At 38.7% G+C, this 19,010-nt stretch overlaps 1 protein-coding gene across 1 annotated transcript; it reads left to right on the top strand.

Moving 5' to 3' along the window:
• The first annotated feature begins 15,636 nt into the window (after positions 1-15,636).
• Positions 15,637-18,652, top strand: LOC131356656 (ubiquitin carboxyl-terminal hydrolase 26-like). Its single transcript, XM_058395803.1, has 10 exons — positions 15,637-15,950; positions 16,084-16,239; positions 16,402-16,533; positions 16,648-16,774; positions 16,892-17,034; positions 17,117-17,216; positions 17,310-17,392; positions 17,513-17,646; positions 17,982-18,048; positions 18,175-18,652. Exons 1-10 carry the CDS (start codon positions 15,661-15,663, stop codon positions 18,188-18,190), a joined length of 1,248 nt encoding a protein of 415 aa, XP_058251786.1. The 5' UTR covers positions 15,637-15,660; the 3' UTR covers positions 18,191-18,652.
• Positions 18,653-19,010: the final 358 nt, after the last annotated feature.

Here is a 19,010-nt window from a genome sequence, read left to right as displayed (position 1 = left end):
TAAACGGTCATAGTCGTACATTTTAGAGTTGTACTCTAACAAACACACAAAATTTCATATCTGTAAACTGTCATGGTCATAGATTTTGGAATCCAATTCGGACAAAACACAGAATTACACACAACACTTTTAAATTACGCACGAGTAAATTAAAATCACATACAAATGTTCTGAATTACGTACAATTATTTTTGACAGTGATTTTATTCCATAGGTAAACCACTAGCCACGTTTGCTAACAGGCGAGCTAGCATGTGTATGGAACTTGGCCTGATCATGATGATAATATTCCATCCATTCTCCCAGATTTGGACTGAAGTTTAACTTTATTTCAGGGATTTATTCGATAATCCATAAATATCATCATTTACGTTTTATTTTATTGTATTTTATACCGTCGACTTTTAGGTCATCTTTATTGTTCTTTATTTCAAATGTTCACCTTTTTGAAAAAAAAAACAAAACAAAACCAAAAGTAAAATGATTCACACAATGGTGGACGCCCCCTAGTGTCAGAGAGAATGAAAACTCCAGGCTGAAAAAGATATGAAGGACCATAATGTCTACTGAGGACCATCTGCTCGTCCAGCTGAAATCTAAGGACTTGATTGTGTATTTTGCATCAAGCTGAGAAGCTGGAAAAAAAAAAAAAACACACCTTTAAATGTCAACATTGGCGAGTCTGGATAAGTTTTCTCACTTTTACATTCCTGGTATTTGGCCTTATCCAGAGTGACGTCCGAAAGTCTCCTTCAGCGAATACATGAGCACTAGTTCACCAGGTCACAGAAATATATAAAACAAAAATACATAAAACAAACAGATCAAATAAGAGCTAGTTTGAGTTTTTCAGGAAGAGGTAGGTCTTCACTCGTCGTTTGAAGGCGGCCAAGGACATCTAGGGGAAGTTCATTCCACAACCTCGGTGCCAGAACTGAAAAGATTGATGTTCGGACGTATTTTGGATCATTTGCAGCGGACAAACTGCATTCAGAGGTAGATCTGCCAGTACAGAGTTGTGGTAATCCAGCCTCGACATGACCAAAGACTAAACAAGCAACTGAGCAGCCCGTGTGGATAAAATAAAAGAAGCCGGATGTTGTCCAGAAGAAACCGACGTGAGCGTGTGACATTAGTAACATGGGAGGAAAAGGACAGCTGATTGTCCATGGTTACTCCAAGGTTTGTGAGCGGTAGCCGAAGGGGAGATCAGAGACCCGTGCACAAGATCCTGGGATGAGGACGAATCACCTTCTTTAATATGCAACACAACAACAGTTTGGATTTCTGAGTCTCTAACCAGGGGGGGAACTTGCATTTACCCCTTCTACCATGCTAATTATTTCTCTTACTACCCCCAGCATTGCTGAGACTTAAACATTCTTGAAAGTGTAATATACAGGAAAAAAACCCATGAAGGTGCTTTTCACCATGTTATGGAAGATTTCCAAAGATGAATAACATGTGGAGGTGAATCAGATGAAAACTAAATTAATTCATCTCTTGTCTTGCTTTCGCTTAAAATTTACAGATGCTTACACTTTTCATAAATATGATATTTACCCTGATACTAACTAGCTCATAAGGAAATGTGGCTACTGGTTGACATAATTATAACATACAGCCTGATGCTAACTAGCTCGTTAGCAAATGTGGCTACTGGTTTACATTAATATAATATTTAGCCTGATGCTAACTAGCTCGTTAGCAAATGTGGCTACTGGTTTACATTAATATAATATTTAGCCTGATGCTAACTAGATCGTTAGCAAACGTGGCCACTGATTTACATTAATATAATATTTAGACTGATGCTAACTAGCTCATTAGCAAACGTCGCTACTTGTTTACATAAATATACAGCCTGATGCTAAGTAGCTCATTAGCAAACGTGGCCACTGGTTTACATTAATATAATATTTAGACTGATGCTAACTAGCTCGTTAGCAAACGTGGTCACTGGTTTACATTAATATAATATTTAGACTGATGCTAACTAGCTCATTAGCAAACGTCGCTACTTGTTTACATAAATATACAGCCTGATGCTAACTAGCTCGTCAGCAAACGTGGCTACTTGTTTACATAAATATAATATAAAGCCGTATGCTAACTAGCTCGTCAGCAAACGTGGCTACTTGTTACATAAATATAATATACAGCCTGATGCTAACTAGCTCGTTAGCAAACGTGGCTGCTGGTTTACATAATTTTAATATTTAGCCTGATGCTAATTAGCTCGTTAGCAAATGTGGCTACTGGTTTACATAAATATGATGTACAGCGTGGTGCTAACTAGCTCGTTAGCAAACGTGGCCACTGGTTTACATTAATATAATATTTAGACTGATGCTAATTAGCTCGTTAGCAAACGTGGCTACTTGTTTACATAAATATAATATACAGCCTGATGCTACCTAGTTCGTTAGCAAACATGGCTACTTGTTTACATAAATATAATATACAGCCTGATGCTAACTAGCTCCTTAGCAAACGTGGCTACTGGTTTGCATAAATATAATATACAGCATGATGCTAACTAGCTCCTTAGCAAACGTGGCTACTGGTTTAGATAATTATAATATATAGCCTGATGCTAACTAGCTCATTAGCAAACGTGGCTACTTGTTTACATTAATATAATATTTAGCCTGATGCTAACTAGCTCGTTAGCAAATGTGGCTACTTGTTTACATAAATATAATATTCATATTATACTAACAATATTATAATAATAATATAAATAAATAATTAATATATAAATAAATTATAAATAACAAGTAATATTGTTGAGTAATAATCTGCTAGCAGTCTTGCTACAAAAACATGTTTTAATGCAGCTTAAAGGTGTTTCTTTCACCTTCATTCATTTCAACACATCTATCTTCTTTATTCCATTTTTAACTTCAATATCGGTCACAGACGAACAAGTGGCCCTGAACTGAATGATGAGCTCCGGGTAACGACTCATGTAATGATGCTTAGGTTTAAGCTGATGATAGGGAAAGGCTTGTTTTTTGGAATACAAGTATTCATCAATAAGGAGTGGTAAATAATCTGGTCAGCTGTCATGGCTGGCGCACAAATCAATGCCACAATTTCTTTCAGATGTAACACTAATTATCAGAAGGAGAATTTTCTCTCCAATTAACACTGGTAACAGTCTCAGTAAACACCAGTTCTGCACAGCATGGCCATTCAGTCTATCACTTCCTGGCCTCGCTTCACAAGGGTCATCATTTGCATCATTACCTAAATATTTGAACTGATGAATTTTTCGATGCAGTTTAATGTCTGTGAATAGTTTGTCAGCACTGACCCGATGGATACACGATGCAAGATCAGAGGCAACAACACCTTCATGTCCAAGACGAAGAGGCTGACATCCAGGAAACAAAGACAGGCTGATGAACAAGGAGAAAATCTGAGCGGTCCACTAAGATTCTGAACATGCTCTTTGTATGACTCTGGTGTCCGAGTGTCGGCTCTGGACAGAGGATCTGCCCGAAAGGCATCTTTGTAACTTTGCCTGTAATTTCAGATCAAACAAAAATAATGCCTCATCAATATTTTCTGGACCAACTTCAAAATGTTCAATATTTCCAACTACATGGATATGTTCATTTATCACATCTCTGTCAATATTGTGAAAGCTTTCAGCTTCAGTCTCTAGTGCTGAGTTTTTCCATCAGTTTGAATCAGTTAGGTTGAACTCTGATGGATTGTGATGTTTTCTTGAGAGGTGAGAGGTAAATGTAGATATTACTGCTTAAAGGGGCATGCCACTGCTCGTCCTTCATTAATGTGCACTTTAAGCTGGGAGTCAGGACACTACACAAGTCCATATGTTCATGTAAGGTCTACTGCAGGGTCAAAATGTCATCTAGGCACCACCACACACTCCTGGTGAGGTTTATGAAGATGTGATTTTTTTATTATTATTTTAACTTCCTGTTGCAGTCCTGGACGCAATGAAGGAACAAGTTAGGAGTATTGCTATGAATCCTGATGTGTTTCAGTAGATCTACACTGACGTCCACAAAACTGACACAGTGACATGTGATATCACATTTCTTCATTGCAAGGGCACCCTAGGGGCACTTTATCACATTTTATCTTTTCGGAGCACCATACAGGGCAGCATACATGCTAGCATATCTACAATAGGAACACCATACAGGATATCACATTTTCGTCACTGTAAGGGCAGCCTAGAGGGGATGTTATCACATTTGATCTACAGAAAGAACACCTTAGAGGGGATGATATCACATTTGATCTACAGAAGGAACACCTTAGAGGGGATGTTATCACATTTTATCTACAGAAGGAACACCTTAGAGGGGATGTTATCACATTTTATCTACAGAAGGAACACCTTAGAGGGGATGATATCACATTTTATCTACAGAAGGAACACCTTAGAGGGGATGATATCACATTTTATCTACAGAAGGAACACCTTAGAGGGGATGATATCACATTTTATCTACAGAAGGAACATCTTAGAGTGCATGATATCACATTTTATCTACAGAAGGAACACCTTAGAGGGCATGTTATCACATTTTATCTACAGAAGGAACACCTTAGAGGGGATGATATCACATTTGATCTACAGAAGGAACACCTTAGAGGGGATGATATCACATTTGATCTACAGAAGGAACACCTTAGAGGGGATGTTATCACATTTTATCTACAGAAGGAACACCTTAGAGGGGATGTTATCACATTTTATCTACAGAAGGAACACCTTAGAGGGGATGATATCACATTTTATCTACAGAAGGAACACCTTAGAGGGGATGATATCACATTTTATCTACAGAAGGAACACCTTAGAGGGGATGATATCACATTTTATCTACAGAAGGAACATCTTAGAGTGCATGATATCACATTTTATCTACAGAAGGAACACCTTAGAGGGCATGTTATCACATTTTATCTACAGAAGGAACACCTTAGAGGGGATGATATCACATTTGATCTACAGAAGGAACACCTTAGAGGGGATGATATCACATTTTATCTACAGAAGGAACACCTTAGAGGGGATGATATCACATTTTATCTACAGAAGGAACACCTTAGAGGGGATGATATCACATTTTATCTACAGAAGGAACACCTTAGAGGGCATGTTATCACATTTGATCTACAGAAGGAACACCTTAGAGGGGATGATATCACATTTTATCTACAGAAGGAACACCTTAGAGGGGATGATATCACATTTTATCTACAGAAGGAACACCTTAGAGGGGATGATATCACATTTGATCTACAGAAGGAACACCTTAGAGGGGATGTTATCACATTTGATCTACAGAAGGAACACCTTAGAGGGGATGATATCACATTTTATCTACAGAAGGAACACCTTAGAGGGGATGATATCACATTTTATCTACAGAAGGAACACCTTAGAGGGGATGATATCACATTTTATCTACAGAAGGAACACTTTAGAGGGGATGATATCACATTTTATCTACAGAAGGAACACCTTAGAGTGCATGATATCACATTTTATCTACAGAAGGAACACCTTAGAGGGGATGATATCACATTTTATCTACAGAAGGAACACCTTAGAGGGCATGTTATCACATTTTATCTACAGAAGGAACACCTTAGAGGGGATGATATCACATTTTATCTACAGAAGGAACACCTTAGAGGGGATGATATCACATTTTATCTACAGAAGGAACACCTTAGAGGGCATGATATCACATTTTATCTACAGAAGGAACACCTTAGAGGGGATGATATCACATTTTATCTACAGAAGGAACACCTTAGAGGGCATGTTATCACATTTTATCTACAGAAGGAACACCTTAGAGGGCATGTTATCACATTTTATCTACAGAAGGAACACCTTAGAGGGGATGATATCACATTTTATCTACAGAAGGAACACCTTAGAGGGGATGTTATCACATTTTATCTACAGAAGGAACACCTTAGAGGGCATGTTATCACATTTTATCTACAGAAGGAACACCTTAGAGGGCATGTTATCACATTTTATCTACAGAAGGAACACCTTAGAGGGGATGATATCACATTTTATCTACAGAAGGAACACCTTAGAGGGGATGATATCACATTTTATCTACAGAAGGAACACCTTAGAGGGCATGTTATCACATTTTATCTACAGAAGGAACACCTTAGAGGGCATGTTATCACATTTTATCTACAGAAGGAACACCTTAGAGGGGATGATATCACATTTTATCTACAGAAGGAACACCTTAGAGGGCATGATATCACATTTTATCTACAGAAGGAACACCTTAGAGGGGATGTTATCACATTTTATCTACAGAAGGAACACCTTAGAGGGCATGATATCACATTTTATCTACAGAAGGAACACCTTAGAGGGGATGTTATCACATTTTATCTACAGAAGGAACACCTTAGAGGGGATGATATCACATTTTATCTACAGAAGGAACACTTTAGAGGGGATGATATCACATTTTATCTACAGAAGGAACACCTTAGAGTGCATATCACATTTTATCTACAGAAGGAACACCTTAGAGGGGATGATATCACATTTTATCTACAGAAGGAACATCTTAGAGGGGATGATATCACATTTTATCTACAGAAGGAACACCTTAGAGGGCATGTTATCACATTTTATCTACAGAAGGAACACCTTAGAGGGCATGTTATCACATTTTATCTACAGAAGGAACACCTTAGAGGGGATGATATCACATTTTATCTACAGAAGGAACACCTTAGAGGGCATGTTATCACATTTTATCTACAGAAGGAACACTTTAGAGGGGATGATATCACATTTTATCTACAGAAGGAACACCTTAGAGTGCATGATATCACATTTTATCTACAGAAGGAACACCTTAGAGGGCATGTTATCACATTTTATCTACAGAAGGAACACCTTAGAGGGGATGATATCACATTTTATCTACAGAAGGAACACCTTAGAGGGCATGTTATCACATTTTATCTACAGAAGGAACACTTTAGAGGGGATGATATCACATTTTATCTACAGAAGGAACACCTTAGAGTGCATGATATCACATTTTATCTACAGAAGGAACACCTTAGAGGGCATGTTATCACATTTTATCTACAGAAGGAACACCTTAGAGTGCATGATATCACATTTTACCTACAGAAGGAACACCTTAGAGGGCATGTTATCACATTTTATCTACAGAAGGAACACCTTAGAGGGGATGATATCACATTTTATCTACAGAAGGAACACCTTAGAGGGCATGTTATCACATTTTATCTACAGAAGGAACACCTTAGAGGGCATGTTATCACATTTTATCTACAGAAGGAACACCTTAGAGGGCATGATATCACATTTTATCTACAGAAGGAACACCTTAGAGGGGATATCACATTTTATCTACAGAAGGAACACCTTAGAGGGGATGATATCACATTTTATCTACAGAAGGAACACCTTAGAGGGGATGATATCACATTTTATCTACAGAAGGAACACCTTAGAGGGCATGTTATCACATTTTATCTACAGAAGGAACACCTTAGAGGGCATGTTATCACATTTTATCTACAGAAGGAACACCTTAGAGGGGATGATATCACATTTTATCTACAGAAGGAACACCTTAGAGGGCATGATATCACATTTTATCTACAGAAGGAACACCTTAGAGGGGATGTTATCACATTTTATCTACAGAAGGAACACCTTAGAGGGGATGATATCACATTTTATCTACAGAAGGAACACTTTAGAGGGGATGATATCACATTTTATCTACAGAAGGAACACCTTAGAGTGCATATCACATTTTATCTACAGAAGGAACACCTTAGAGGGGATGATATCACATTTTATCTACAGAAGGAACATCTTAGAGGGGATGATATCACATTTTATCTACAGAAGGAACACCTTAGAGTGCATGATATCACATTTTATCTACAGAAGGAACATCTTAGAGGGCATGTTATCACATTTTATCTACAGAAGGAACACCTTAGAGGGCATGTTATCACATTTTATCTACAGAAGGAACACCTTAGAGGGGATGATATCACATTTTATCTACAGAAGGAACACCTTAGAGGGGATGATATCACATTTTATCTACAGAAGGAACACTTTAGAGGGGATGATATCACATTTTATCTACAGAAGGAACACCTTAGAGGGCATGTTATCACATTTTATCTACAGAAGGAACATCTTAGAGTGCATGTTATCACATTTTCTTCATTGTAAGGGCACCCTAGAGGGCTTATTATCACATTTTATCTAGTAGAGGGACCCTAGAGGGCACTTTCAGATCATTTTCTTCGATTATGAGAACATCAGATGGTAGAGGATTGGCAATACCCCCCTGAGTATACCTCCTCTGACAATTATGTAACATAATAAAAGACTGGCGGAAATGTTATTATAGGAAATGAATGAAGCTCCAGGTGGTAACTGTGACTCTGCTTCATCTCTCCAGCATGACATGGAGTGTTTTATTCCTTATTTAAAAGCCTAAAGCTTCATTCACACATACAGTGATTTTGTCGCTGCAAGTCTTCAGTCTCTGTTCCATGAAGTCGCTATGAAGCAGGTTCCTATTACTGGTTGCCATAGTAACGGTGTTTATCAATGGGTGGAGCTACTAGTGTTGATAACAAGTCAGATTTCTTGTGGCTAAAAGGTTTTGAGGGAGATTTAGTGTATATCTGCATCACATCATACGCTACTGTCTTAACCCCTGTTGTACCAGGTCGCTCCGTATTAGGAAAAAAAACTTCATGATGTCACTGATTTGGACACGCCCACATCTAGTCTCCAGAGTTCACTGTCACTCACGTCACCGAAAGTCACCGATCTCACTGAAAACGAATGAACTCTGGTCTCGATGTGTGTGTGAATGTGGCTGTATAAAAACAAGTGGACAAGGTCATCACAGTAATCACAGAAACCCTGCAGCTTCTGCTGTGATAAAATCTCACTTCATGTTTCACTGCTGATGGAAATGACATAGATCACCTACTCATCACCACACACACACACACACACCCTACTCATCACCACACACACACTCATACACACACTGAATAGTACAATCACACACACACACACACACGCACTGAATAGTACAATCACACGCTCTCAAATCATTTCTTTTCTTGATAGTATATTATGTAAGAAGGAAAACACATGGTGATGCTAACTAGCTCGTTAGCAAACGTGGCTATTGGTTTGCATAATTTTAATATTTAGCCTGATGCTAACTGGCTCGTTAGCAAACGTGGCTACTGGTTTACATAATTATAATATTTAGCCTGATGCTAACTAGCTCGTTAGCAAACGTGGTCACTGGTTTACATAATTATAATATTTAGCCTGATGCTAACTGGCTCGTTAGCAAACGTGGCTACTGGTTTACATAATTATAATATTTAGCCTGATGCTAATTACCTGGTTAGCAAACGTGGCTATTGGTTTGCATAATTATAATATTTAGCCTGATGCTAACTGGCTCGTTAGCAAACATGGCTACTGGTTTACATAATTATAATATTTAGCCTGATGCTAACTAGCTCGTTAGCAAACGTGGTCACTGGTTTACATAATTATAATATTTAGCCTGATGCTAATTACCTGGTTAGCAAACGTGGCTATTGGTTTGCATAATTATAATATTTAGCCTGATGCTAAATAGCTCGTTAGCAAATGTGGCTACGGGTTTACATAAATATAATATACAGTCTAATGCTAACTAGCTCATTAGCAAACGTGGCTACTTGTTTACATAATTATAATTTTAGCCTGTTGCTAACTAGCTCGCTAGCAAACATGGCTACTGGTTTACATAAATATAATATTTAACCTTATGCTAACTAGCTTGTTCGCAAACGTGGCTACTGGTTTACATAAATATAATATTTATATTATATTAACAATATTATAATAATATATAAATAAATAATATTGTCTGTTGAGTAATAATATATATATATATATATATATAGGCCAGCAGAGAAGGCCTTGCTGACCCTGATGGTCCACCACTGTCAGAAAGCCACTCAGTCCCTTGCAGTGAGTGAAAAGAAGAGACATAGAGCATATATATATATATATATACTTTAATGTTTCAAATATGTTTTGGAAAAATAACTTATTTACTGTCACTTGTATGCTGCCTTTATTTACCTTGATACACTGCAAGATCTGCACAGAAAGTAAAGGCTTGTCTACTTCTGAACATAGATTTCATTCCAGTACCTATCAGTAATAGGTTAAGACCTATTATATACACCGATCAGCCATAACATTATGACCAATGCCAGGTGCCGTGAATAAGACAGAGTATCTCCTCATTATGGCACCTGTTAGTGGGTGGGATATATTAGACAGCGAGTGAACATTTTGTCCTCAAAGTTGATGTGTTAGAAGCAGGAAAAATGGACAAGCGTAAGGATTTGAACGAGTTTGACGAAGGACCAAATTATGATGGCTAGACCACTGGATCAGAGCATCTCCAAAACTACAGCTCTATCGGACCAGTCAGGGTGCCCATGCTGATCCCTGTGCACCACCAAAAGCACCAACAATGAGCTACTCATCAACAACTACTCATCACCACACACACACACACACACACAGAATAGTCCAATCACACACACACACACACACACACACTGAATAGTCCAATCACACACACACACACACACACACACTGAATAGTCCAATCACACGCTCTCAAATCATACAAAAGGCTGTGTGTGTGTGTGAGAGAGAGAGAGAGAGAAACAGAGAGAGACGAGCTTTATTTCTTTTCTTGATAGTATATTATGTAAGAAGGAAAACACTTGGTGATGCTACCTAGCTCGTTAGCAAACGTGGCTATTGGTTTGCATAATTATAATATTTAGCCTGACGCTAACTAGCTCGTTAGCAAACGTGGTCACTCGTTTACATAAATATAATATTTAGCCTGATGCTAACTAGCTCGTTAGAAAACGTGGCTACTGGTTTATATAAGTATAATATTTAGCCTGATGCTAACTAGCTCGTTAGCAAACGTGGCTATTGGTTTGCAAAACTATAATATTTAGCCTGACGCTAACTAGCTCCTTAGCAAACATGGCTACTGGTTTACATAATTATAATATTTAGCTTGATGCTAACTAGTTCGTTAGCAAACGTGGATACTTGTTTACATAAATATAATATTTAGCCTGATGCTAACTAGCTCGTTAGCAGACGTGGCCATTGGTTTACATAATTATAATATTTAGCCTGATGCTAACTAGCTCGTTAGCAGACTTGGCCAATGGTTTACATATTTTTAATATTTAGCTTGATGCTAAGTAGCTCGTTAGCCAGCGTGGCCATTGGTTTACATAATTATAATATTTAGCCTGATGCTAACTAGCTCGTTAGCAAACGTGGCTACTGGTTTACATAATTATAATATTTAGCCTGATGCTAACTAGCTCGTTAGCAAACGTGGGTACTGGTTTACATAATTATAATATTTAGCCTGATGCTAACTAGCTCGTTAGCAAACGTGGCCACTGGTTTACATAAATATATAGCCTGCAGACACATGGAGCCTGTGCCCAATCTAAGAGGACTGGAAATTGTAGGGAATTGCATGTTGTTGTTCGTTTTTATTTATTTAATTATTGTATATTATGGTTTAATTATTGTTATTCAATTCAACATGCTGAATTTAACTTCCACACTGCCTATGGTCTTCACAGACACTGTTCAGAACCTACAGTGGGCAAGCCAGGGGCAAAGATGACCAAACAAAAACAACTAAGCTGGTAACAATGGAAATTGTGAATGAAACCCAGGCCATTTTAAAAGAATTACTGTAGAATGTGTTTATTTTCAACAGGTTTTCTACTACTGAAGCTTCAGAAATCTCATAAGGCCATGGGGGATGAGGAGTGGACGTCCCACCTGGGGCAGTTTTCCAGTACAGGTGTGTGGCCCTCTGCAGCTGGTGACAGACCTGCTCCTCACCACAGGGTATGTATAGAAAAGACATAAAGCCATACCATGTAATCTATAGGTTGTGTGCCAACTGACAGTGTTTTTGTTAATGTTACAGGTAAGTAAAAGTCCAGTGCAGGCCTGTGGACAGTTATCATTTTTTTCCAGATTCTCCAGAATTTGGTACGTAAATATCTCTGTATATTATATCTAAAATATCTCACCTAAACTCTTTACCCATTGCTTAAATTTTACTGCCATGAACGTAGACTGTTAATGTATATTTTATTCATCATGTTGTTTTAGGCATACTGGGACAAGCTGGTGCTGTTCCTATCGGACCCAGCACTTCCATCAAGCATGGTCCCCACACCAAACCCACATTCACTGTGTTTGTGGACCCTGGACCCTCAGCCACCAGCACTCCCCAGCCCAGCAGCTCTCCACCCTCTGTGATGGTCCATCAGCCAAGCAGTGTTCCTCCAGCTTCAGCATTTCAACCACCTGTGCCACGTCCTCCATGTGCAGATGTTAGGTGAGTGGAAGGCGGACACTTACAGACAGTGTGGTCTTTATAGGACATCGGCAACTGGACATAACCAGGACCAGGGCAGAATTTATTGTCCGGTGACAGAGACGATGACAAAAGAGCAGTGGCTCAAAGAAATATAGAAAATATAGATATGTATTTAATATTATAAATATTGCTAGTTTTTTGTTTATAGATTTCTATACTTTGTTAGTATTTTATAATAATTTATCACTTATGTATGTTGTTATGGTGTGTGTCTTGTGCTGTATTATTCTTCTCTTTGTAAAAGAAAAATAAAAGACAATATTTCTAACAGTACATATGTATAGAGAAGCCATATTTTACAGATAATGAAATAATGGAAATCAACAAGAACTACACAGGAGTTAGAACTTGACTCATTTTGACAGCAGGAATGTTTCTGTAGACTAACAGAAGTCATTTCTGAACTGAGTTCAATATTTAATCCTTGTCTGAGGTCGGATTCGAACCGGGTTCAGTCTGGATGGAAGTTGGATGGAATTTTCTAAAAAAAAAAACAAAAAAAAAACAGGTGCATATAAATCACACGTGGCACTTTGTCTCTCATTTCTTTCTTTCTTTCTTTCTTTCTTTCTTTCTTTCTTTCTTTCTTTCTTTCTTTCTTTCTTTCTTTCTTTTTCCCTTCTTCGTCCATTCTATGAACAGAATGTAATACACACTCCTCTGATGTCCTTATAGTAAATAGTTTAATTTAATACCTTCATTAGGTTATTCTTATTAATGTATTTATTTTTAATTCTCATTAGTTAATCCTTCATGGTTTTCTTTGTTATTCAGACTTGTGTTTGTGTGAGAAACCAGGAATGATTCCTTGTAGGTCTGATTTCAGGTGTAGGAGTCCTGTCCCATGGGGCCTGATTTTTCAGAATCCACTCATTAGATACCTGAACTCGTCCTTTTTAACCACCAGATGTCACTAAAATGTCTTGAACATGTTCCTCTCTGTGATGAAAATCTGCATCTCCTTATTATGTTTTATTTTCTCATGATGAAAAGGTGATGTCTATGCAAAAGTTCAGTTCAGTTTTATTTCTATAGAGATTTTAACAATGGACATTGTTGCAAAGGGAAATTCCCTGACCTGAGTTTAAGTATCAAGAAGTGTGTGTATTGAGTGTTTTAGTGCATTTATTTTCATAACATTAAACCACAGTGTATGGAAAAGAAAATTATTTATATATGCAGTTCTTTATAAAATGCCCACTGGGGCAGACACCTTGATGAGAGAGTTCAGAGGAATGACCAGCCTGGTTCAAGTCATTTGGAAAGCTGTTACTGAAATAAGCGCTTTATACAACCATGCTGAGCCCAAAAGAAGACAATCTCAGAACACACAACATGATAAACCTTGATGCAGATGGACTGCTGGTCCACTCTGTCCACTCAGACAAGCACGAGAATCTGAGGCTACAGTAGGTACAGGCTAAAAGTGGACAGTTTAAAGCTTGCAATAAGAACAGTGAAGGTTTTTCTCCTCTGTCCAGTAACATTTCTGTCAGCATGAAGAGCGGTACAGCTGATCCTATTGAAGTGTACATTACAGTAAGTAAGTCTTCTCTCATTGGGCTCTGTATTTTGTTATGGCTGTACAGTGACTTTGGGTATGAAAATAGAGTATATATAAATATACACTCACTGTCCACTTTATTAGGAACACCTGTAAAATCCTGCATATACAGGTCATAAGCTTCAGTTAACGTTCTGACCGGTGAGTGTATATGGCTATCGTGTGTGTGTGTGTGCGCGTGCGTGTGTTTCACTGAGCAGCGTATGCTAATTAGATGACGTCAGTGATTGTAACAGAAGCGCGCGTTCCTCCATGTAGTTATAGAAACGACATAGAGACAGGATTGAAGAGCCCCGTTTTTACTCCGAGCGTATTCACTTATAGGATTTGTATAAGATTGTTTTTAGTTGATTAACTTGATCAAATGTTCTGCTTCCCGTGTATTTGGCGGAAGGTAAGAAATCCTTCAATCAGGAAACTTTCACCCTTTACTTTTACTGTCCGTTTCTGTGAAACTGACCAGATTGATGAGTCCAGTGCGCTTCAACAGACGGACAACAAAATCTCATGTACAGGCAAATTCATCACTTTATCAGCGAATTGAATGTTTTAAAAAGATTTATTTACCGAGAGTAATGTTGTCTTGTCGCTGATAATAATGCCACTTTTACAACAGGAGAAAAAAAGGTCAGACATTGAGGTTATAGCACAATATAACGGTGTTATGGAGTCTGACTTCAGTACGTGTCTGATGGAAATGAACTACTCATATTCAACTAGAATTAAGGACACAGATATATTTCAAATTCTAACGTTAATACAACATGTTAATAGCCTTAGTATTGATCTTTTATTTAATAAGTATCTCTCGTGTGTGTTTTATTCTCTGTAGAAGACTCAGGAGTCACCTCCAGTATCTGTGACATCTTCAGAAAGGTAAGACACATTACAGATATGTACAGCTCAGCTAACAGCATTATTACTGGTAATGAATTCAGACAGAGATCGTTTAGGCTCAGAGCCTTGTGTGACAAACAGCTTCTGTTTATTCCTCAGGACCAACAGGTCAACAAAGGCTACAGAGACGTCCCAAACTAGTGAGAAGTCCACAAAGAAGAAGAAGCAGGGTGGAGCGAGGAAAATCTCCAGATGGTGTTTCTGGAAGGTAAAAACTACATTTATTGAAAATATTGATCAACTAGGATCATATTTACCATTTGTTACTGAAATATTACATTAGAAGTGAAAGTTAGTGAAAGATCATATGAAACGTCTTTTATGTCACAGTTTATTGTGTTTTTTATAAACATCTGTCTGATATCTGTTTGTTTCTTCATGTGTAGAAGAAGAGCAATGTGCAACCTGCAGCATTTACTGAAAGGTAGGTTTAAGCAGAAACTATACAGCTCCATGTTGACATCAGAAAAGTGTAAGAACTTTAGGTTTGTAGAGATAAATTGTGTAGGTTCAGAGCCTGGATTTTAGAAATACTGCAGAATTTGACTGATAGTCACTGTGAAGACAAACAGTATCTGTTTATTCCTCAGCAGCTCAGAATCTTCAGAAGAGACCCCCCAAATGGTCTTACTGAAACTGTTAGCAGGGTCCACCCCGGGGAATACCCCGAAGGCCACAGAGGTCAAAGAGCCCTGTATTCCAAAAGATTTAAAAAGGTCATTCCAGACCAGTCTAAAGAGTACAGTAATGGAGGACAGGCAGGAGGTGATGCTCCATGACCATGAAAGGAAGGAGGAAAGAATTATGCAGTACTACTGGGAGGACAAACTGGAAAGGCTTCTCCAGGAACTGAACCAGTTGGCTTCAGACAACCAACAGAAGAAAAGTGTAACAGATCTACATGCATTCAGGTGAGACACAGACAAGAAAAATATGGCAAGGAAAGCTGTATTTAAAATCTTTTATAGAGTGGAACTTATATCCAAACCTGTAAATGCACAGATCCAAATAGTTCAGTATAAACTCTATCCCTCACCGTTTCAGTTCCAAAAAGATGATGCCTGAGGGAAAGACACCTTCGTCTGATGGACAGAGCCAGTGTCCAGCTTCATCTGATAGTCAAAGCTGGACTTCAGATTCCTTTGACGAAAACAGCATGGCTCTCTCCTACATCCCAGAAAATGAAGAGCTCCTTGGCGGGTATGACGAGTTGACGTGTATCTCATTCATAAATAAAAGTCAGATTGGAATAAAAGATTAATATTTGGTATTAGAATGCATTAGAATATAAATAAGCGTATTAACAGTGCTAGTGTTCTTTTGTGGACCTGAATGTGGATCTAACATGTGGATCTGTTGCAGGTTGCCTAATTTTGGTAACAACTGCTACATTAATGCGAGTCTGCAGTGTCTGTTCACAGCTGAAGCTTTCTGTGAACAGCTCTGCAACCTGCTGGACAATTCTAACCAGAACATAGAGGACACATTCATCAGGTACCAAGACTACATTTTACTGTATATTTATCTTCCAAAATGACAACAAGAGCCAGGTTTAGGAATATCACTGAAGGTTGAGTTTATAGGCAGTTCTCCCTGGATCTTTTGCAGGTGTTTTGCGGAATTGTCGAGGATAAGAAAGGGATCAGAGCCTCGATATGACACGGAGTCTATTCTCGAGGCCCTCATTGAATCAGCTGCTGAAATCAACCCAGAATTCACCATCGACAACCAGAATGTGAGTTCACAAACACACACATAATTACACACACATTAAAACATGCAGAAGTAAACACTCTAGATAGGATTTAATGTTTATTACTGTCTGTGTGTGTGTGTGTGTGTGTGTGTGTAGGATGCCCATGAATTCCTCTGCCACTGTCTGACCCAAATGGAGGAGGCTGGACGATGGCAGGGTTGGCAAGAGGATGTTCACCCTAGATGTCCTATCAAGAACAACTTCATGTTCCAGATGAGGAATATTATAACATGCTCCAGGTACATCACATAATATAACGAGTTTGGAGGTTGTACATGATGCAGATGATGGGCAGATGTTGATGTATTTCATGTGTTGCAGCTGTGGATCCCAGCAGAAAAACAAAGTGGACGTGTTTAATCACATCTCTCTGCCTTTGGTGTACAACTCGGTGGACCAGTGCCTCTATGACGCAGTTAATGTGAGCAACTCTCAGTCTGCTTCTCTTTCTTTTATTCGTCCATCACTTCATATTATCACTGACCGCTTTGTGTATGAATATTGTCTGTTACAGAAAGCATCAGAGATCGAGAGCAAGTGCACAATGTGTGGAGGAGAATATGCCAGCTCCAGGTGGACGTTCCACACTCTGCCCAGGTAAGGATGTTACACACACACACACACACACACACACACACACTGCTGGGTTGCAGGTGCTATAAAAGGTGCATATCGTCAGCTCTAATACTTTTTCTATTACTTTTCTTTTCTGTCCAGGTTTCTGGTTATGCAGCTGAACAGGTTCACGTTGACTAAAAATTACAGAGTGGTCAAGCTGAACACTCCGATGGACATCCAACCTGAGCTGCAGATAGGAGCCTGCCCTCCTCAATCCCACACGCCCGGAACAGGTAGGTCACAAACAAGTAACTGGTCCGAGCCTCTAATCCAACAAGAGTCCAAGAATGTCCCCTAATGTTTACAGCCAATATAAATCACATCCAGGTTAATTAAAGACCAAAGGTAATGTTTAGTTTGTGCTTTTCTTCTTCATGTAGAGAACAGCAAAGCTGAGGTCAGAGAGACAGGCAGAAAACACCTGGTGAGAGACAGACAGAGAGACACAGTAATGGATGAAGTGAGAAAGATAGGAAAGAGAGTTGGGAAGGAGGAATGAACAGTGTAGTGTGTACACATGACTTGTGTGTGTGTGTGTGACCTGTATTGTGATGTGTGTTGTTTTTAGGGTGGATCAACCTCCACGTATCGGCTGATCAGTGTCCTGAGCCATGTTGGATCCTCAGCTCAATACGGTAAGATAGAAACACACGCATACACACACATTTAGAAATACAGACTGCATGTTTAGGAATTATTTAGCATGTAACACCCAAGGTATACTGGTCCATACGTAGTATTTCTGTGTGTATCTTTTCCAGGCCATTATCTGAGTGATTGTTACAGTCGCAGTGATCAACAGTGGAAAACCTACAACGACGAGTGGGTCACTCCGATCACTGAGGAGGACGTCTTAAAGAAGAGGTCGTCTGTCGCCTATGTGCTCCTCTACGAGAGAGTGAGCACTGGCTGAAGTCAGAAACCTGGAGCAGATGGGAGACTACAGAGCATTTCCTTAATAATCACAATAATAGAACAAAAAATTCCTGCAGATACAGGCCATGAGTCTTTGTTAATGTTCACATAAAGTCTTGTTTACATCACAGATCACAATGGGGCTGGTGGTATGTATATATATGTAAAATAAATGCAGTCATAAGATTGTGTGCTACAAGTAAAACTCTGACATTGTTTACGGCTGGTGAAGAGAATATCACTGAGCTGAAACATCAGGCTCTTAATCTGGACTATAATCCATTTTTAACAACATGAAGAACAAAGGCCAGACTGAGGTCCAGTAACTATTTGCAATAACAGTTTTATGGAAGAGAAAACATTATTAAATGGTTTGGTTCATCCCCTCAGACCGGTGAGCAGCTGCATAACTGCTAAGTAGCAGGTCAGGAAGTGATTCTGACCTCTAGTGCTACTAGTACACAGGCCATGTATGCTCTGAAGTGCTAGCCTTTTTGTGGGTAGAATATTTTATGCCAAAAGGGCAGAAGAACTGAATGCCTTGGTGATAGGTTTGCCCTGTATGTTCTGTTGAAGGTTGTTTCCTGGACACTGTAGAATTAAGACTTCTGCTGTAATGATCATAAAGAACACCTTTTTAACACCCTCAGTATTCTCTATATTGTACACCACTGAAAGATTT

Source organism: Hemibagrus wyckioides, linkage group LG07, assembly GCF_019097595.1.
Source record: "Hemibagrus wyckioides isolate EC202008001 linkage group LG07, SWU_Hwy_1.0, whole genome shotgun sequence".
Classification (NCBI taxonomy): Eukaryota; Metazoa; Chordata; class Actinopteri; order Siluriformes; family Bagridae; genus Hemibagrus; species Hemibagrus wyckioides.
Note: the sequence above shows the minus strand (reverse complement) of the source record. Positions and strands in the feature narration are given on the sequence as shown.

Bases quoted from the DNA above. Each gene is read 5' to 3' on its own strand.
- LOC131356656 (XM_058395803.1), top strand. From the start codon at position 15,661: ATGGTCTTACTGAAACTGTTAGCAGGGTCCACCCCGGGGAATACCCCG. The intron at 16,534-16,647 runs GTACCAAGACTA...GATCTTTTGCAG, and splicing joins ATAGAGGACACATTCATCAG to GTGTTTTGCGGAATTGTCGA. The intron at 17,647-17,981 runs GTAGGTCACAAA...TGTTGTTTTTAG, and splicing joins ATCCCACACGCCCGGAACAG to GGTGGATCAACCTCCACGTA.